General features: G+C 46.6%; 1 protein-coding gene across 1 annotated transcript in view; it reads left to right on the top strand.

The window, feature by feature from the left end:
* Positions 1-18,096, top strand: part of LOC135203710 (proteasomal ATPase-associated factor 1-like) — a 28,216-nt gene that overhangs the window by 7,686 nt on the left and 2,434 nt on the right. Inside the window, exons 2-6 of the mRNA XM_064233610.1 lie at positions 10,651-10,855; positions 11,469-11,564; positions 11,955-12,160; positions 14,067-14,206; positions 14,800-14,999. Coding sequence (XP_064089680.1) covers positions 10,651-10,855; positions 11,469-11,564; positions 11,955-12,160; positions 14,067-14,206; positions 14,800-14,999 — 847 coding nt within the window. The remainder of the gene's footprint in view (positions 1-10,650; positions 10,856-11,468; positions 11,565-11,954; positions 12,161-14,066; positions 14,207-14,799; positions 15,000-18,096) is intronic.

The following is an 18,096-nucleotide window of genomic DNA, read 5'->3' on the forward strand; positions in this document are numbered from 1 at the left end:
TCGCTGCATCAGAAGGAGCGAGAATGACCCTCATCGCCCCCTTCGTGGCCAGCGGTCGACTGGTTCACGAGTGATGTCCTTCCTAGTAGACTTTCCAAGGACTCTGCCCCTCTGGAGATCTACTCAGACAGCCCCACTTCGAGAGGTACCACAAAAACCTCCCCGCTCTGAGTCTGACTGCGTTCAGACTATCAAGAAGTTGGCCAGAGCGTTTTTTGGGGTTTTTTTTTTTTTTTTTTTCAAGACCTGTTGGCCAACGGCGATTGCCACCGCAAGGAGGCCCTCCTCAATCGCAGTTTACCAATCAAAGTGGGCTGTCTTTAGAAGTTGGTGCAGAAGGAAGGGCATTTCCTCCACCTCAACCTCTGTGAGCCAGATAGCAGATTTCCTTCTTCACCTTAGAAGAAGCGAAACTAGCCGTTCCCACGATTAAAGGCTACAGAAGCGTGCTTTCTGTGGTCTTCAGGCATAGAGGACTCGACTTAGCGAATGATAGAGCATTCATGATCTCATTAGATCATTTGAGACTGTGAAAGTTTCTCCACCTAAAGTACCATCGTGGAACTTAGACGTGGTACTGAAGTTTCTCATGTCGAGTCAATTTGAACCGCTCCATTTAGCCTCGCTTAGGAATCTTACTAAGAAGACCATTTTCCTAACCGCTCTGGCGACGGCGAAGTGGATTAGCGAAATTCAAGTCATAAGCAAGCATATTGGGTTCAAGGATCATAGTGCAGTTTGTTCCTTAAGTCCTACGTTCTTAGCAAAGAACGAGAACCCTTCCAACCTTGGCCGAGGACGTTCGAGATCAAAGGGTTGTCGGAGCTAGTGGGACCTGAAGCTGAGAGAGTCCTGTGTCCTGTCAGGGCTCTCAAGTTTTTATTTGCAGAGAACCAGAGTCATGCAGAGGTTCTTCGGAGAACTTGTGGTGCTCTGTGAAAAAACCAGATCTTCCGATGTCGAAGAATGCACTGGCGTTCTTCTTAAGAAGTACGGTTAAGGAAGCCCATGAAAAGTGTAGTGAAAGTGACATGGAGCTTCTGAAAGTGAAAGCCCACGAGTTGAGGGCTATTGCTTACTACTTCGGTGGCTTTTCACAAAAAATATGGCAATCAAAGATATTTTGGGCGCCACTTATTGGCGAAGCAATTCGGTGTTCGCTTCACACTACCTGCGGGAGGTGAAAGCAACATACGAAAATTGTTATTACTCGCATCGGACCATACGTCGCTGCAGACACTGTTTTGGGGCAGGAGGTAGCGCTCATCCTATCCTTTAATGGTTTAGGGGAGTTTTTAACTTGTGATTATGGTTGTGGGGTTGACCGCCTGCGGCGGATCTCCCTTCTATTAGCTAGTCTATGTGGGATACTTTTGGTAGGCTACGCCAGGTGGTTTGGTTTTACTTCGTTGCCCTCATTTGTATGGTCAATGGTCTAGTCACGTCGTGGTCTCGCCCCTGTTGACAGATCATCTGGAGTGCACCAGCTTTATAGGTCTCTACCTTGCTGGCAACTCTAGTAGCACAAGCAGACTTATGCGGCAGTAACCACGAAGTCAGCTATGCTAACAGGTAAGGAATCAGATATCAATTATCTGCATATATATGTTTCCTAAAATCTTCTATTCTGTCTACTCCCACCACCAAAGGTGGGATTCAGCTATATATATCTGACAGGTAAGTTTCATGAACAAAATGATATTTGGTAATGATACAATAAGTTTTGTTCATACTTACCTGGCAGATATATATCAAGTACCCACCCAACCTCCCCTCAGGAGACAGTGGAAATAAAAATTATGAATAGAATGGGAATGATTCCTGATACCCGCCTCCCAGCAGCGGGGAATGGGTGGGTTACTAACCACCTGACTCCCACTGCGTGTGTCGTAAGTGTTTTAAATTTCTGTCGGATTCGGAAAAATACAGCTATATATATATCTGCCAGGTAAGTATAACAAACTTAATTGTATCATTACAATATCATGTTGTTGACACAAGCGATTCCGCAAACATCGAGATGGCGTCAATCTTCTAAGTTATTTAATCATAAGTAGAAATTTCGAAAGCGTTTTGGTGAAGTTTGCACTGCATTGGCCACCCTTTTCATTACCCTCTGTTTAAAGCTTTAAATTTGGCCTTAATTTCTAACTTTGGAGAAAATACTTACTTCGAAAGGAGAGAAGAGGTCTTTAGCTGTTTCTCTCACCAACAACAACTCGCGACTGATGACCATCTCCGGTGTCAGGACGCGTTATAAGTACTTTGTTCCGATACGTATACAAACCCTCGGTCCTTTAACAATAGGAAGTAGCTAGCGGCAGCTGGAACGGTCGTAAGCTTCGAACAAGGGAGAACGGTAGTTACTGCTTTGTCCGAATCGTCGCGCGCCGCGCGACTGGGAGGTAAACAAATCACTTTTTGCTTTCGGCCGTGTGTGGGAAGGACGTGCTCGTCATCGCTCTGCCCGCTTGTCGTTTGCTTTGAGTTTGAGTATTTGCCCTCTCTTTCTGTATAAATCAGAGTGATTGTAAGTACTTTTTGCATTTCTTTTGTTGATCATTGCAATGAGTGAAGAAGAAATGGAGATATCACCACGCCCCCGGTCGTTGCCCGTAGAGTGTGTCCCGGGCTGGAGGGGCGTAGATGTGGGGGATTTAGATCGTTTGTCGATGTAGATCCTCACGAGGTTTGTACTCGTTGTCGGGGGCGAGAGTGCTACCCGCAACGAGCCCTGTGTAATATGTATGAATTGGTCCGAGGCGCAGTGGGTGCTGTACGAGGGCAGGAAGAGACTAGGCCGCCCAGAAGTCATCGGAAAGTCCAGTGGACTCCTTTGGTAAACGGACACTTCGTCCTCTTTCCTGCCCCCGGCCAGCCCCCACGGTTTGCGCCTTCCCCTGCGGGGGGGGTAGCGGAGTCCTTCTCCTCTCTCGATCCGTCGAGTGTGGATGAGGGCGCCCGCTACCCGGACGTCCAGTTGTACTCGGGGTCTTCCGTCCGCTCTGGGGGGGGTTCTTCTCCCCCCAGGCGTGAGGAAACCCCTCTAACTAACCCGACTGTTGCTTCCGCATGTGTTGCCATCAGCGAAGGACGACCCTGGGACAGGTGTGGGAGTCGCTGACTGCAGGGAGTGCCGAGATACAGGGGTTGATTCAGCGGTTTGGCGGGGTCGGCAGTGGTCACTCATGGTGCGGTGACCACTACAACAACCACAATCTCGACACCAGCATATGAGATGCCACCGCATCTGGTGTATACACACATATCATGTCGGTGACACACGGCTGCGATCCACAAAAAAACCCATTCCTGCCGTGTCAAAGAGGACGGTGCCACCACCACCTGGGTTCTTTGTATTGCCAACCCCGGACTTCCGCTGCCCAAAAGAGTACCCCCTGGACCTGCCGCCAGTGCCGAGGATGACGGTAGCTGCCGACAGGACGCCTGGCTCTCCTGTGGTACCTTGCCGTGGCCTGCCGTACCTGTTGCTGTCCAGCCGCTCATTCCTTTCAGATCAGGGGCCTGCTGCTCATTCACTTTCAGATGTTCCTGCCGTTCCTGCTGTTCCCGGACCTGTTCCTGTTGTTCCTGCTGTTGGTGGTGCTGTCACAGTCTCAGGTCTTTCCGGACAGGTGCAGTCGGGCCCTTTGCTTGCTGGCAACTGCCCCGGCTTCCCTCCTGGATGAAGACCTGTACGTCTGTCCTGCGTAGCCTGGCGAAGAAGAAGAGGAAGAGGAAGAAGGTGTCGTCGTCGTCTTCGTCGTCTTCTTCGTCGTCTGCTGCCTCTCCTTCCCCTTCGACTTCTAAGGCTAAACAGCCAAGAAGAAGAAGGTTGCCTCCTCCTCCCCCCCTAAGAAGACTCCTTCGGGATCTCTAAGGGCCCGGCTCGCTCAGGCGAGCTGGGGAGCTCTTCTGCTGGTCCTCCTGTTCCTTCGGGAACGGGGCCCCAGCGTCGCTTCTTCTGCAAAGAAGAAAGTCAGACGGGGTGGACCAGAGGTGCCCAGCCTCGGCTGGTGCGTCCTCACCTGGTGCTACGGTTCTGCCGCTAAACCAGGTTCCGTCTCGGCCCGCTTCTCGTTCGCGAGAACACCGAGTGGACGCTCTTCCACAAAGAAGACCGTCCAGCCAAAGTTTTGACGCCCGAGCTCGCTCGCCGTCAAGACAGCGGCGCGGAGCAGAAGACTGGCGAGAGTCGTGCACACGACTCTCGCCAGGCCAGTGGGACGCTCTCCGCAGCGATCAAAAACTGTGGATGCTCGGGCTGACGTGACGGTCGCTGACCGGCCACGGGTTGAGGCGAGGAAGGAGTCCCCACGGCCGCCGGTACCAGCCACGGCTGGTACCAGCGGCTTGACGCGCCGAGAGGACGCTGGCCGGTCTCGACGCGACAGAGAGCCTAGCAGGTCACCCGTCCGCCTCGCTCCCGATGGGACCGGGCGGAGACGGTGACCAGCGGCAGCTCGCCTGACGCTAGAGATCGGTCTCGACGTTCTCAGCCGAGCCAATCGCCCCAGGCGGAGCGGCAAGGCTAGGCCTGCTGCTCGACCGTCACCGCGGGTTGACGATCAGCAGCAGCCCTCCACGCACGCTGGTCCTGCCAGCGAGCGAGGGGGGAGCGTCAGGTCTGCCTCTCCCGTACCTTCAACCTCCTCGGGCTATACCGGGAGGAGCGAGGTACCGAGGAGCGATCACGAGAGGTGCGCCGCTCGTGACCCAGCTATGACGCCGTACGGCTCAGGCACGGTTTTAGGACCGACCAGAACGTACGCGCAAGTAGTTGGAGGCGACCGTCAGGGGTCTGTCGCTGTTTCCTCCTTCTGAAGGAGGAGTATCGCGGTATATGCTCTTGCTGGCAGGGGGGACTGGACGGTCCTACTCCACAAGACGCTGTAACTCCCGAGATACAGAGGAACTTTGCGGAGGTCATTAAGCTGATGCGTCTGCATAATGACCTCGCGGAAGGATCGCCGCTACCACCGGCAGAGCCCACGTCCCGGCTCGAATCATTTTGGGGTCCCAAGAGGGAACCCAAAATGATGGTGGGGTTACCGCGATCTGAGCTTGCAGACTCGGTCCTGGATCAGGTGGAGAATCTCGTCTCAGGACGGGAGGACTCGCTAAAGTCCGGACGGTCTTCTAAGCTGCTTCCTCCTCCTCTACAGCGGCAGAGGCGATTCTACGTGCCTTCGGAAGACCCGATACTGCCGAAACAGGTTAACCCGGAGTTAGCGAGGCTGACTCCAGGTGTGTCCCTGCAGCAGCTCCTGTCGGAGAACCTATGGTTCTCGCAGCAGGAGGCACTCGCCCTGGAATCTACCGCTATGGCAGCATTCCAGGCAGTTTCCTGGTTGGATTTGTGGTCCCTCACAATATCCAAAGTAGCGGCCGGCTCTGGGAGCTCTGCTCTCGAAGACGACGCTTCTTTTAGGAGACTGTGCCAGTCTGGAGGAAGAGCAATCTCTTACCTCGCCCATCAGACTGCTAACCTGTGGGCCAACTTGGTTCTTCGACGGTAGGGACGCAGTCCTTACCCGAGTGACCAAGGGGGCCGGCGTGAGGCGGCACTCGGGCTTCGAAATGGACCTCTTAGGAGTTCCCCAGCTCTCTTCCCTGGAGAGATGGTGGACGCTGCGGTGGAAAGGCGGCGCACTGACGAGAGTGACCGCTTAGTTCACCAGGCAGTCTCGAAGGTTACTGGGCATCTCGAGCGACTGCGGCCAAACCAAAGAGCTTGGCTAGCGCTTCCACGGCGGCGAAGACGGTTGCACCGTCCAAACCCCGTGTGAAGACTCCTGTAGTTTCAACTTCTGCTAGAGGAGGAGGCCGCAACCAGCCCTCCTCCCAGCCCTCCTTTCCCCGAGGGGGTGCTGGAAAGAAGTCGAAACGAGGTGGGAAACGCTAGGGACGGCGTTCCCCCTCACCTGCTGCCGGAAGTGGGGGGGTGCCTAGCGAGCCATTGGGCGACTTGGCAGCGCTACGGCGCCGAGAACTGGATAGTAGACGTCCTTCGGGAGGGATATCTACTACCCTTCGAGTCTCGGCCCCCCCGCCCTCATCTCCCAATCCGGTCCACCTACAGACCTATGTCCGGGGATCAGCAAAGGACAACGCTCTTCGACAGGAGATCAAGACCATGCTGGCGCGAAACGAGCTGTAGAAATCGTGGAGGACCAGTCACCGGGCTTTTACAGCCGCCTCTTCCTAGTGGAGAAGGCAATCGGGGGCGGGGGGTGGCGGTCGTGATAGACCTCTCTCCCCTGAACCCGCTTCGTTCGCACGACGCGGTTCACGATGGAGTCGGCACGATCGGTGCTCGACTCTATCAGGGGGAACGATTTCATGCTTTCAGTGGACTTGAAGGACGCGTATTTTCAAATACCCATCCATCAGTCCTCCAGAAAGTACCTCCGCTTCATCTTCGACGGGACGGTGTACCAATTCAGGGCACTTTGTTTCGGTCTCTCAACCGCCCCACAGGTGTTCACGCGAGTGTTCACTCTGGTGTCAGCTTGGGCCCATTCGCACGGGATACGTCTTCTGAGGTATCTCGACGATTGGCTAGTCCTGGCGAGCTCCCGCTCGCAGTTGCTACAGGACAGAGACGACTCTCAAGTTTTGTCGCGAATCTGGGATCGTGATAAACTACGAGAAGTCCGATCTCGAACCCAAGCAGAAGATGAAGTACCTGGGTATGCTGATAGACACGGTAGCAGGGCAGGTCTTTCCCGCAGACTTGCGTATCAGCAAATTCAGGGAGGCAGCCGGCCGGTTCCTGTCGCGGCAGGAACAGCAGCACAGCAATGGCAAGTCCGTGATCGGCCATCTGTCGTCACTCGAGAAGTTAGTCCCTCACGGGCGTCTTCACCTGCGGTCTCTCCAGTGGAGGCTAAGGAGAGTTGGTCTCAGGCCAGGGATCCTCGTTACTTTCCCGTGGCTATCACGGACAAGGTGAGGCAGGACCTAGCCTGGTGGCTCGACGACAAGAACCTCTTAAGAGGAGTGCCCATACGCACTCCCCCCCCGGAGATGCTTCTGTTCTCAGAGCATCGACCGAGGGATGGGCGCACACCTGGAGGAGTTTGCTGACTGCAGGTGTGTGGGACCATCACGAAAAGCACCTTCACATCAATGTCCTGGAACTCCAAGGCGGCGTTACGCCTCTCCAAGAGTTTCAGGACCGTTGTGGGACACTCAGTGGTGTTGATGTGCGACAACACCACAGTAGTGGCATATGTCAACAAGCAGGGGGGGCTAGTGTCTCTTCCGCTCCATCAGTTGACGGTGCAGGTGCACGAGTGGGCCACGGCTCACTCGATAGAGCTGTCAGCACGCTACATTCCAGGCAAGAGGAATGTAGTAGCAGACAAGCTCAGCCGTCGGGGATCAGGTGATAGGGACCGAATGGTCTCTACACCAAGACGTAGCGGAAAGGCTCTTCAACCTGTGGGGGCGACCGGTCGTAGACCTGTTCGCCACCCGGCACAACAGAAAACTTCAGGTTTTCTTCTCAGCTGTGCCGGACCCATGGGCAGCTGCAGAGGACGCTCTCCAACACCCCTGGGACAACCTCTTCGCTTACGCCTTTCCTCCCTTCTGTCTGACTCTTCTTGCGGACGCACCGAGAGAGCTACCCACTTGGCACAACCTTCTAGCCCAGCCACACGTAGAACGGTACCACCAAGCAGTCCAGTCCCTTCAACTTCACGGCTGGCTGTTATCCACCATCTCTTGCGAACGAGAGGCTTTTCTCGTAGCGCAGCAACAGAGATGGCTGGACACGTCCGACAGTCCTCTGCAGCTGTGTACCAGGGGAAGTGGGCCGTCTTCTGTGGTTGGTGTCGTAGACAGGGTCTGTCTCCTCTCAGAGCCACTCTTCAGCAGGTAGCGGATTTCCTCGTGTTTCTTCGCCGAGAGAAGCTCCTCTCAGTACCCACAGTTAAAGGATATAGAGCAGCACTGGCGCTCGTCCTAAAACTGAGGGGACTGAGGACATCTCGAATTCGTTCGAGATCTCCTTGCTAATGAGGAGCTTCGAAAGGTCTTGCCCACCCCAGGGAACTCAGGCCCCCTGCGTGGGATGTGACTCTCGTACTTATGGAGGTTTGACTCGAAGACCCTTCGAGCCACTCCGAGAGTCGTCAGACAGGGATCTGACTCTCAAGACCCTCTTCTTGCTGGCCCTGGCATCGGCGAAGAGAGTAGGGGAACTACATGGCCTTTCTTTATGATGTTAAACATACCAGAGGCTGGGGATCTGTGACGCTCGATTTCGTCCCGAACTTCGTAGCTAAGACTCAGAATACCGTCGATCCCTGACGACAGGTTCGAGTCTTTCACGATCCCCTCCCTTCTGGACTTCACCGGATAACGATGCGGATGAGATGCTGCTTTGTCCTGTGAGGGCGCTACGGCGCTATCTGAAGAGAACTCGACATCTCAGGCCTGAGTGTCGACGCCTCTTCGTTAGCATGGGTTACCAAGAAAGAAGTCTCCAAGAAAACACGCTTTCTTTCTGGCTGCGTGAGGTGATCAGGAGAGCGTACGAGGCTGATGGTAGCGACGACATCCGTACGCTCCGACCGAGAAGCCCACGAAGTCAGAGGTATCGGACCCTCCTTAGCGTTCCGTAAGAACTTCTCCGTGGCGCAGGTCCTGAAGGCAGGTGTCTGGGCCAACCAGACCACCTTCACGTCCTTCTACCTTCGGGATATTGCCCACAAGTCCTTGGATACTTTTTCCTTGGGACCTGTGTGGCTGCTAACACGTTGTGTAAGCTTACCCAGCACCCGAGCAGGCAGAACAGCATCGATCCTGGTTATGACTGGTGGGAGAATGAATGTGCGAATGAGAGAGTGACTGGCTTCTCTTCACCATCTTTCTCTACTCTACCTGTGGGCAGAGGGATACGGTCGTTACCTTGCTGGAAGGGAGTCAGATGCAGGTAAGCTATTCAACAGAGCTCCATCCTATCTCTTTAACTAGAGATAGGAGTGTATATCCACCTTTCTCCAACAAGGGGGAGAAAGTGGATGCCTACATGAGACAAACCCATTACTTTACATTTGCTCATGTAAGGAAAAAGTTCTTACAATGCTGGTACAAAGAGATACGCTTGCCTCTCTTCTTAGTACTCGGCCCAGAGGTCTGACCATTGATCCTGCGGTGCACACCCCGATCAATCGGACAGAGGCTTGGATCCCTCCCCTCGCTCTTACGACCAGGGAGGCATTCCAGGGATGGACGAAACACCAGTCTGTTCATCAAAGACTCAGATTCCTCCCACCAAGAAGTGAGTCTTCCTATTGTTAAAGGACCGAGGGTTTGTATTACGTATCGGAACAAATGACAATTTGTCGAAAATTGCATTTTTCCTAACTATACAAACCTGAGGTCCTTTACATATAGTCCCTCCTCATGCCACCCCTCACTCTGCGTATTTTGCATGGGCCAAAAGCAAAAGTGATTTGTTTACCTCCCAGCGCGACGATCGGACAAGCAGTTAACTACCGTTCTCCCCTTGTTCGAAGCTTACGACCGTTCCAGCTGCCGCTAGCTACTTCCTATTGTTAAAGGACCCTCAGGTTTGTATAGTTAGGAAAAATGCAATTTTCGACAAATTGTCATTTTTCTGGAGGGTGGCCAGCCATGACCGTCGGTGAGTTGGGCCAGTCCATGCGGTTGTTTACCCTGATAATGGTTTCTACACCATTTTCAGCACTGAATGACCTCATAGGTCCAAGCACTTGGTCTTTGCCCTCGAGTTTATGTTCCATTTCCAACATTTCCTTAAACGAGGAGAGTGAAGAATGAGGACACAGGATTAACAGACAAAAACAAACTTAAATGTCCTAACCTAACCAGACCTTACCTCCCTACACTTGGGTACCATGCCCTGACTTGGTCAGGGGGCTTTGCCCCTCCCCCCCTGGACCTCCCACCCCTAAAGTAACACTAAACATCAGAAACTCGGACTGTTTCTGTTCAGAGGTAGTGTTAAGAGTGTGAGAGTCCAGTGTTCTGTAAACCACCCCTGAAATTAGTAAAAGTTCCTGTGTAACCTAACCTAAACTTAGCTTAAATCAGTGAATTACAGACACTGTAACTAATGCACTGCAAATTCGTGTAGGTAGGTAGGTCTACAGTTGTGCTAGAGAGCTATGCACATAATGCAAGTCTAGCCTGCATAAAAAAAAAAAAAAAAATTCATATAAAATAACCATTCGAATAAGGATGTATGACCTAATCCCTCCTTGGGCATAGTGTACATAACTCAGTGTTGGAGGCAACAATATTGAAGTAACTTATGGTATTTTGATGAGGCTAAGCTATTGGTTGAATTATTACACTAAAATTTGAGATAATTGTTTTCAATAATGAATGGTAATTTTAATCAATATATTAATTAAAGGTATGTGAAATGCAAGAAAAGGGCTTTTAATTATAGATTGTAACTTTATCCCCATGTTTCACAAAGTAGTGTCCTTTTATTTGATTTACACAATTTTACATGTTTCAAAAACTTTTATTAACTAATAAACTTTTATTTCTTAACTTTGATTTAATTAATTTGTGGATGGGTCTCCTTTTTAATGTTTGAAAATACATTTGAAAATACACCATTAAACTAGCAGTCAGTTTTATTTGCAGGGACAATGACAGTACGGCATGGATCTTAAGAAAACCCCTCGGAGGTAAAGCTGAATATGGCAAAGTTGGGGGCAGCACATCTGACGGTATTTTCACCGTTCAGTCTCGAACAGAGAGGACTATATCTGTAACCCACAATTCAACAGGGCTGACTACTGTTTTCATTGCCCCTGTTGCTGTGTTTGGTGGTCTTCATTCCAAAAGTGTTAGTAATTTTATGATTTGACATATTGGCACACCACAATTTTTTAAAAATTTTTAATAAGTGTCATCTCTAATTTCTGTATTTCCCTTTTCTTCTTCTTACATCTTTCTAATGAATGCCATATTCTTTGGAAGCTTGAATTTAAAGTCAGTAGCTCCTGTGGGCTTGTTCCATATGAAAAGGTTTTATCTACTGAATAATGATAATGACAATAATTATGCAAAGAATGATGTCATATCAATTGCAGAAAAGTACATATGTTCATATCTGGTACCAGCCAACTGGTCTTACAAAATGTATATTTAATGATATTATAATACGTATACTGTAGTACTATTTATGTGCTGTCATACTCATAAAAAAAACTTGGGCACATTCTAATATACTATAGGACTATTTACTACACTGTAATACTGATGAAAAAAAATTTGGGCACATAGGTTATTTGAAAGCGTAGAAAAAAAAAACATTTCCAGGGATATATCAGGGTTAAGGATGTTAAAAGAATTTGTCGTTTCATTTTACAGGGATATGTGCATATGGTGGAATGTTGGAGACCTTGAAATTATTTATATACTGTTGCACCATACGTATTACGTACTTTCTTTTACAGGTGATCTGTCTTGATGTAGCAAATGGAGGCCTTGGAATATCAGTATGCACAGACAACAAGCTTGTTGTGTGGGAAACAGAGACCGGAATTGTACGAGTAGGTAATCCTACTATAAAGGCTGTGATCAAGTAGATTATAAGCTGTATTTGAAAATGGTCATGATATGTGATGCGTATCTGCAGTTCACAATTCTTTTTCTCCAGTAGCAGGAATAATTGATATGGTTTTGATTTATAACATCCAGAAGTATGTAGTGACTGTTGCTTTGCATTATGTTCTGACTATGTGCTCTTACACTTTTTAGTGTAGTATTCCCTAAAAGAAATTCTTCTTGATATCTTGTTAAAGGATACCATCAAGTGTGTATGCTTTTTCAGGCTGTGCTATTCTTTGAAATTTTGCCTACTTTTAGAAACTATTCATATTACTAAGTAAAAACTATTGTAGAGTTGCCTTATACTGCTCTAACACTGCATTTTTCAACAGAGATCTCTGGACGGCCATCTATTTGATGTCTACACTTGCTGTCTCTTTCCTTCGGGCATCGTTGTATTGTCTGGGGGTGGAGACATGCAAATGCGCATCTGGGATGCTGCAACTGGGTCGTGCCCCGTTATCCTTAAGGGCCATACTTCTGCAGTCCTTGACACTGCCATAGTCGATCGTGGAAAAAACATTATTTCTGTGAGCAAGTAAGTATGTTTAGTCTTACGTATCAGCAGAGATGCCGATATGGATGTACCACTGATACATATGCTTTCATAACTTGGAGAATATAGCAATCAGTAACAGGGTATTGATTCTTGTTGATGGTCAGTTTAGATCAAGCCAGTCTGGGACCTTATTGGAAGGGGTGAAATGGTAAAAGAGGCAGGGGTGTGGACGTTGAGACTTAGTTCTGCTAGAAGAGACATTTTGGAATCTTGTTTGAAGATTGCTTTTATCCCTTGGACACTGTCCATCTCTTGACACAAAAGTTTTATCCAAAGGAATTGTTCTAAGTTGACAGATGAGAATTTGAGCACAGTAAAATTGGTCAACAAGTTGGACGTGTAAATGTGAAGAGACCAAAGAAAATGGTTTAATTATAGAATTCATTGTACTCTATGGATAATACCTCTCTGCAGTGGGATTTATGTATTAAAAAGATTAATACTCATCCTTTGGTTATTGCCTTAAGAAGTTTGTGTCATATATATCAGCACAATATTTGAATAATGATTCACTGCAGAGCACATTCACTGATTGGATATGAATGGTTCCAAGATATGTAAAGAGTATTTTGCAGCGACAGTAAATTTTCTGTTATTAAAGAGCTTTGCAAAGCACATAGTCTTTATTATTTATGACTTGGGAATCTCTGAAAAATTATGCAAAAAAATTAGTCCCAAGATGAGAGTATTGTATCCATATTTCTACAAATCCCTGGAATGAGGTCGCTATATGCATTGCAGCATCACTTATGCCCCCTAGCTGCACCAACTTTTTTTCAGCCTTTTACTCTACCTTCATTCTATCTTGCTTTCCGACCACGCCAACTCCATGTTTTCACTGCCTTAAGTCCTGAAGTGCTAAGAGTGCTCCAGTGCTTGGCCATTTAGCCTAATTTTCACAAATCAAAAGCAGCTCAGGCCGTAAAGGAGTTCTTGTTCTGGTTCATTGGACAACAAAGTGCCTCAGGAGGTTGTGAAGGCCTCAGATTATTTTAATGGTAGAAGGAATTAATTGGAGGTACTTTGAACCACACATACTGGTTCTGGTTTTGGTTGAATCGTATTTGAACTAGATTAAATTCAATATCAGGAGTATGGGAAGCCTCTTTTGTCAGCAGGAAGCTATCAGGAGACTGACTCAATTCATGTTTTGTTTTGATAGTTCTCAAGCAATTGATAATGAATATGCCATCGAGTTTCTAGATGGAACTCCATTGTGCAACAGAGCTTATGGGAGGTGGATAAATGGGATATCCCCTAGTGATGGTTAGGAACGTAATAACCATTTCTGGAATGAAGACTGAATACCTTATCAGGAAGCCTTTTTTAAATGATAAAGATTCCAGTGTGGAGTTTTGATTACCATCATATTGTTTGTGTTCATAGTTAATGCATATAGAATAAGTAATACCTTTCCCCCAGGCATTCACAGGCTCCAGCGTTACATGTCATCTGCCTCTTTTACAGCAAGATTACACAGAAAGATGCATGCGCATAGATTTTTGCAAAAACTCATCCAAAGGCAGTCCTCATGACTTCCAAGAAACAATTCAGTTTGGGAAGGAGGGTCTCTTTCTTTCCCAGGTGGAACAATCAGGCTATACAAATCTTTGTAGTCTCCAAAAGCTTTCATTTATAATGATAATAATAGTACTACGTACACTTGAGGGATGTTTGTTTTTATAGAGTAAGAATGTTTTCATCTCAGATTGATATTATAGACAGTAACCCATAGGTACTGGAGACTGGTAGTCCTAGTAATACCCAAACATCTCAGAAGTAAAAATGCAGAAGTTCCTGGAAAACCTCTTTTTATTCTTTTGCCTTCATGCTTTTTCCATCTTGCATCTGCTACTGTAATTAAATTGTCTGCCGTAAATTACAGAGATGGTACCGCAAGACTCTGGAACTGTGGTGCAGCCAAGTGTATTGACACGTTGCTTTCAGCAGAGTCTGCTATCAATTGCTGTGCAATCACCGATGTAACTGGCCTCATGGAACTTTCCACACCAATGGAGGATCCAGGTGAGTTGATATATTGAAGTATAAAGTGTGGTAATGTTACTTCCTCAGTACGTACATATGTAGCTTACTACATAGCCATATTTAACAAAAATGTTTTAGTATAAGACTTGAAAAATTGTTTTATTGCAGTTAGACCACCTGTCCTTTATGAATGCTTTAGCAATCTAGCTTGTCCATTAAGTGTCAGTGATTGGCATACGTTATGATCGTTCAAACCTCTAGACCAAATTTTACAAACCGTTTGAATTCACTGTAGGACTTGTATCTAAAATATAATGCCTTAAATCACATAACACTGCTCTTTGAAATACCAAATTATGGTAATTTCCTAGCTTAGCATTGACCATTCAATTTAAGAACTTTGTTACCTATCCCTTATCTTTGTTATGCATAAGCGGCCTTTAAACCAACAGAAATGAGAGACGTAGCCTTGAAGTTCATCTTTCACCTTTGTATGCAGATTTCTTGACATTTATTCTTTTCATTGTCATGACTGTTGAGCGGCCAGTAGATGTAAAACAGTTAATTTGACAGATGTCACTTGATTTTGTTCATTTTTCTTATACAAAATCTTAACTTTGCTCTTGTTATAGGTGAATTAGAACATTGCACAGCAGGGAAGTTACTCCTCGTGGGCTGTGAAGACGGGAAGGTCTACGTTGTGGGAGTAGAAAGTCGAATTGTCCTCTGTTCATTTCCACTGAAAGAAAACATCTTGTCTTGTTGCTGGGCCACACCTACCATAGGTGTAGTGGGGCTCAGCGATGGTCAACTGGTAATCATTGATGCTGTGGTTAGTATTATTTCAACCATAAGTTATCTTTAACTTATTAAAAAAGTACTATAATTATTATTATGCAGCATAATTCTGGTTATTGCTGCTTCATGTAAGTGTTTTTCGTGAATTTTGAGTTAGGTGTTGGCACCAAGACATTTCTTCCTATGTTGAATGCTGGTAAGCATTATGAAAAAGGAATACCTATTAGATTTTGAATTGTATTACCAAGAATGTACCAATATAAGGCCAAGTGGTGGGAGAGACTGGCCCCAGTCTGTGCACCCAAAAGATAGCAAAGCACTCATTGCTGCACACTATGGGAATTGGTTAATTATATACAGTAGTAACTCGAGATACGAAATTAATCCATTCCGAGGCACCTTTCGTATCATGGGTTTTTCGTATCTTGGACCACATTTTACATGTAAAATGGCTAATCCGTTCCAAGCCCTCCAAAAACACTCCAGTAAATTTCATAATAAAGCTAAATTGACCTATAAACAATGAAATACTACAACAATTTGGACCATTCAATACCTAAATTAAGAATAGAAATGCAAAACCTGTAAATAAAGTGTATATTAGTGTACAAGAAATATTATTACTGTAACATAAAATGTGGAAGCTTACCTTTCGAGTGAGGCTATCTCCGAAAGTGGCGGCAGAGCAGGGGGACAAACGGCAGATACGTACACTTAACTTTACGAAACACATAAAAAAATGTCAGAAAAACAAACTAAACTTTACAAAACACATTAACAAAACTGTAACACTTAACTTTACAAAAAACTTAAAATAAAATTTATTTTCTTTTTTTTATTTTTACATTTCTTTCTACTTTTTTATACTTTACGTAATTTCAATTTCTACACCACCAAATGGATGCCAGTCCGTTTACGAAATTTTTCGAACCACCCATGACAAGCCTTGAACTCTGGGGTTGCTGTTGATGTCCCCTCTCCGCCGTCGTCTTCGGCTTGGGCAATCAAATAGCCGAAAATAGCGCTGGCCTTCTGGCAGATTGCCATCTCGGTTATCGTATCGCCATCGATTTCTTTGTCCTCGATCCATACAAGAAGCAGCCTTTCCATTTCATTATGCACATGGCTCCTCTTGTTGGACAAAATAGTCACGCCCTTAGAAGGTGTAGCTGCTTTGATGGCTTCCTTCTGCCTTAGGATGGTGCCTATCGTCGACGGATTTCGGCTGTATTCCTTAGCGATCACACTCAACCGCAAGCCAGCTTCATACTTTTTTATTATCTCCATCTTTGTCTCCATAGAAAGCATTCTCTTCTTTCTGTGAACTTCAGCAACTTTCTTGGGACCCATGACTATATGTACTGTATGTAATTAAGTTACGTATGTAGTACGTACGTATACTAATTAGGTTCTCACAACACGATAAAGTAGCACAACGAAATCACTAACGAATTTACGTTACTAAACTAAATCGTTGGACCGAACGAATGCTGCATGCGTACGATAAAGATTCTGGTATGAGGTGGCCGGGGTAGGGACACCACCACGTACGTACGTATAAGATGCATGATGGGAGGGATGCTGTCCAATAGGAGAGAAGGATCTCATGGCTTGGCTAGCATCAGGAACCAATGGGAGAGCAGGAGGATGGTGGCGAGTCGACTAGAACTAAGATGGCGGCGCATGCGGCGCGAGTTTCAAAATTGTTATCGGGCGAATCTCGGACTTTCAGAAACCTTTCGTATCTTGAAAACTTTTCGTATGTAGAGCAGTAAAATTTTTCGTGTCAGCTTTCGTATCTCGAGGTACCACTGTACTCTTATTCAGTCATTAAACATTTCCTAAAACAAGACAGAGTCAACATTGGAAGGATCGTGAGGGCGATGATTTGTAAGTGTTTATAATGATAGCCATCCAAGAGACATCCCTCGACGACCACATTCTCTCCAGTCCAAGTAGAACTGTCCCTGTTCCTAAGATAATCCCTTAATGGACAGTTTTATCAATGAGGGAGGTGGCACACTTCTCATGGGACAGTCTGCCTGCTTGTAAATAGTACCTGAAAACCTCTTCGACATCATGCGTTACTCACTGAAGAAGGAGATGAGTTTCCAAAAAGCTTTAGTGTGTTATTATTACCACCTCGTCTTCAGTACCCTGCCTTTTCATCTTTCTGATTATGGTGTTGCAATTTCCCTGTTTAGACCAAACGAATTATTGTCTTGGAAATTGCAACTGAGGTTCTAAGGTGTAAAGTTTGTTTTTTTTCTCTGTAAGCATGCCATCGTGATAACATCTTGATGTTTTTTTATTCAACTACAGACTGTAGACATGAGGATAAGGGGTGTCCACTTTCAGAGTTTTGGTTAAGGACAGAATAAAGGTACTCTGTTCCAGTTCAAGTTGCTTCAGATCAGTCTTGGTGAAGTTGTACGACTTGTAAATCGCTCCTGCCTCTTGCAAAGGTTGTAGCAGTGCCTCTGTGGCGTGGTCGGTATGGTCTTAGCGTGCCACCTCGGTGGCCGTGAGTCCGATTCTCGAGCATTCCATTGAGATGTTAGAGATGTGTATTTCTGTTGATAGAAGTCCACTCTCAACGTGGTTCGGAAGTCACGTAAAGCTATTGGTCCCATTGCTGAATAACCATTTGTTCAATGCAACGTAAAAAAATACCATACCATACAGAATAAGGGTACTCTGTTCCAGTTGCTTCAGATCAGTCTTGGTGAAGGTGTGCGGCTTGTAAATCGCTCTTGCTTCTGGCAAAGGTTGTAGCTCCAGTGTCTAGAGGCTAGAGGATAACTCTAGTCAAAATGTTTAACTCATTTTGAATGATGATAATCTCTGACCTTTGTCACAAAGACATTTGTAAGAATAAAAGCTCATCATTCACTTGCTCTAGTCCACCATTGTCAGATTTTCCACACTCGCTGTAACACTGTTCAGTCTCCACATTTAACTCGGGAATGTGTTATTTGTAGTTTTCTGACATTGATTTGCCTTTCAGTTTCACAGGGATTTTCTTGAGTCTTATTGCATATTGTCTGGTTATTTTTCAGTATGATGAATTATAAAGCCTCCTCTTATTACACCTTCATCCAGACTTTCCTTTCATCTTGTTGGTCTTCCAT

This window comes from Macrobrachium nipponense, chromosome 36 (genome assembly GCF_015104395.2).
Source record: "Macrobrachium nipponense isolate FS-2020 chromosome 36, ASM1510439v2, whole genome shotgun sequence".
Classification (NCBI taxonomy): domain Eukaryota; kingdom Metazoa; phylum Arthropoda; class Malacostraca; order Decapoda; family Palaemonidae; genus Macrobrachium; species Macrobrachium nipponense.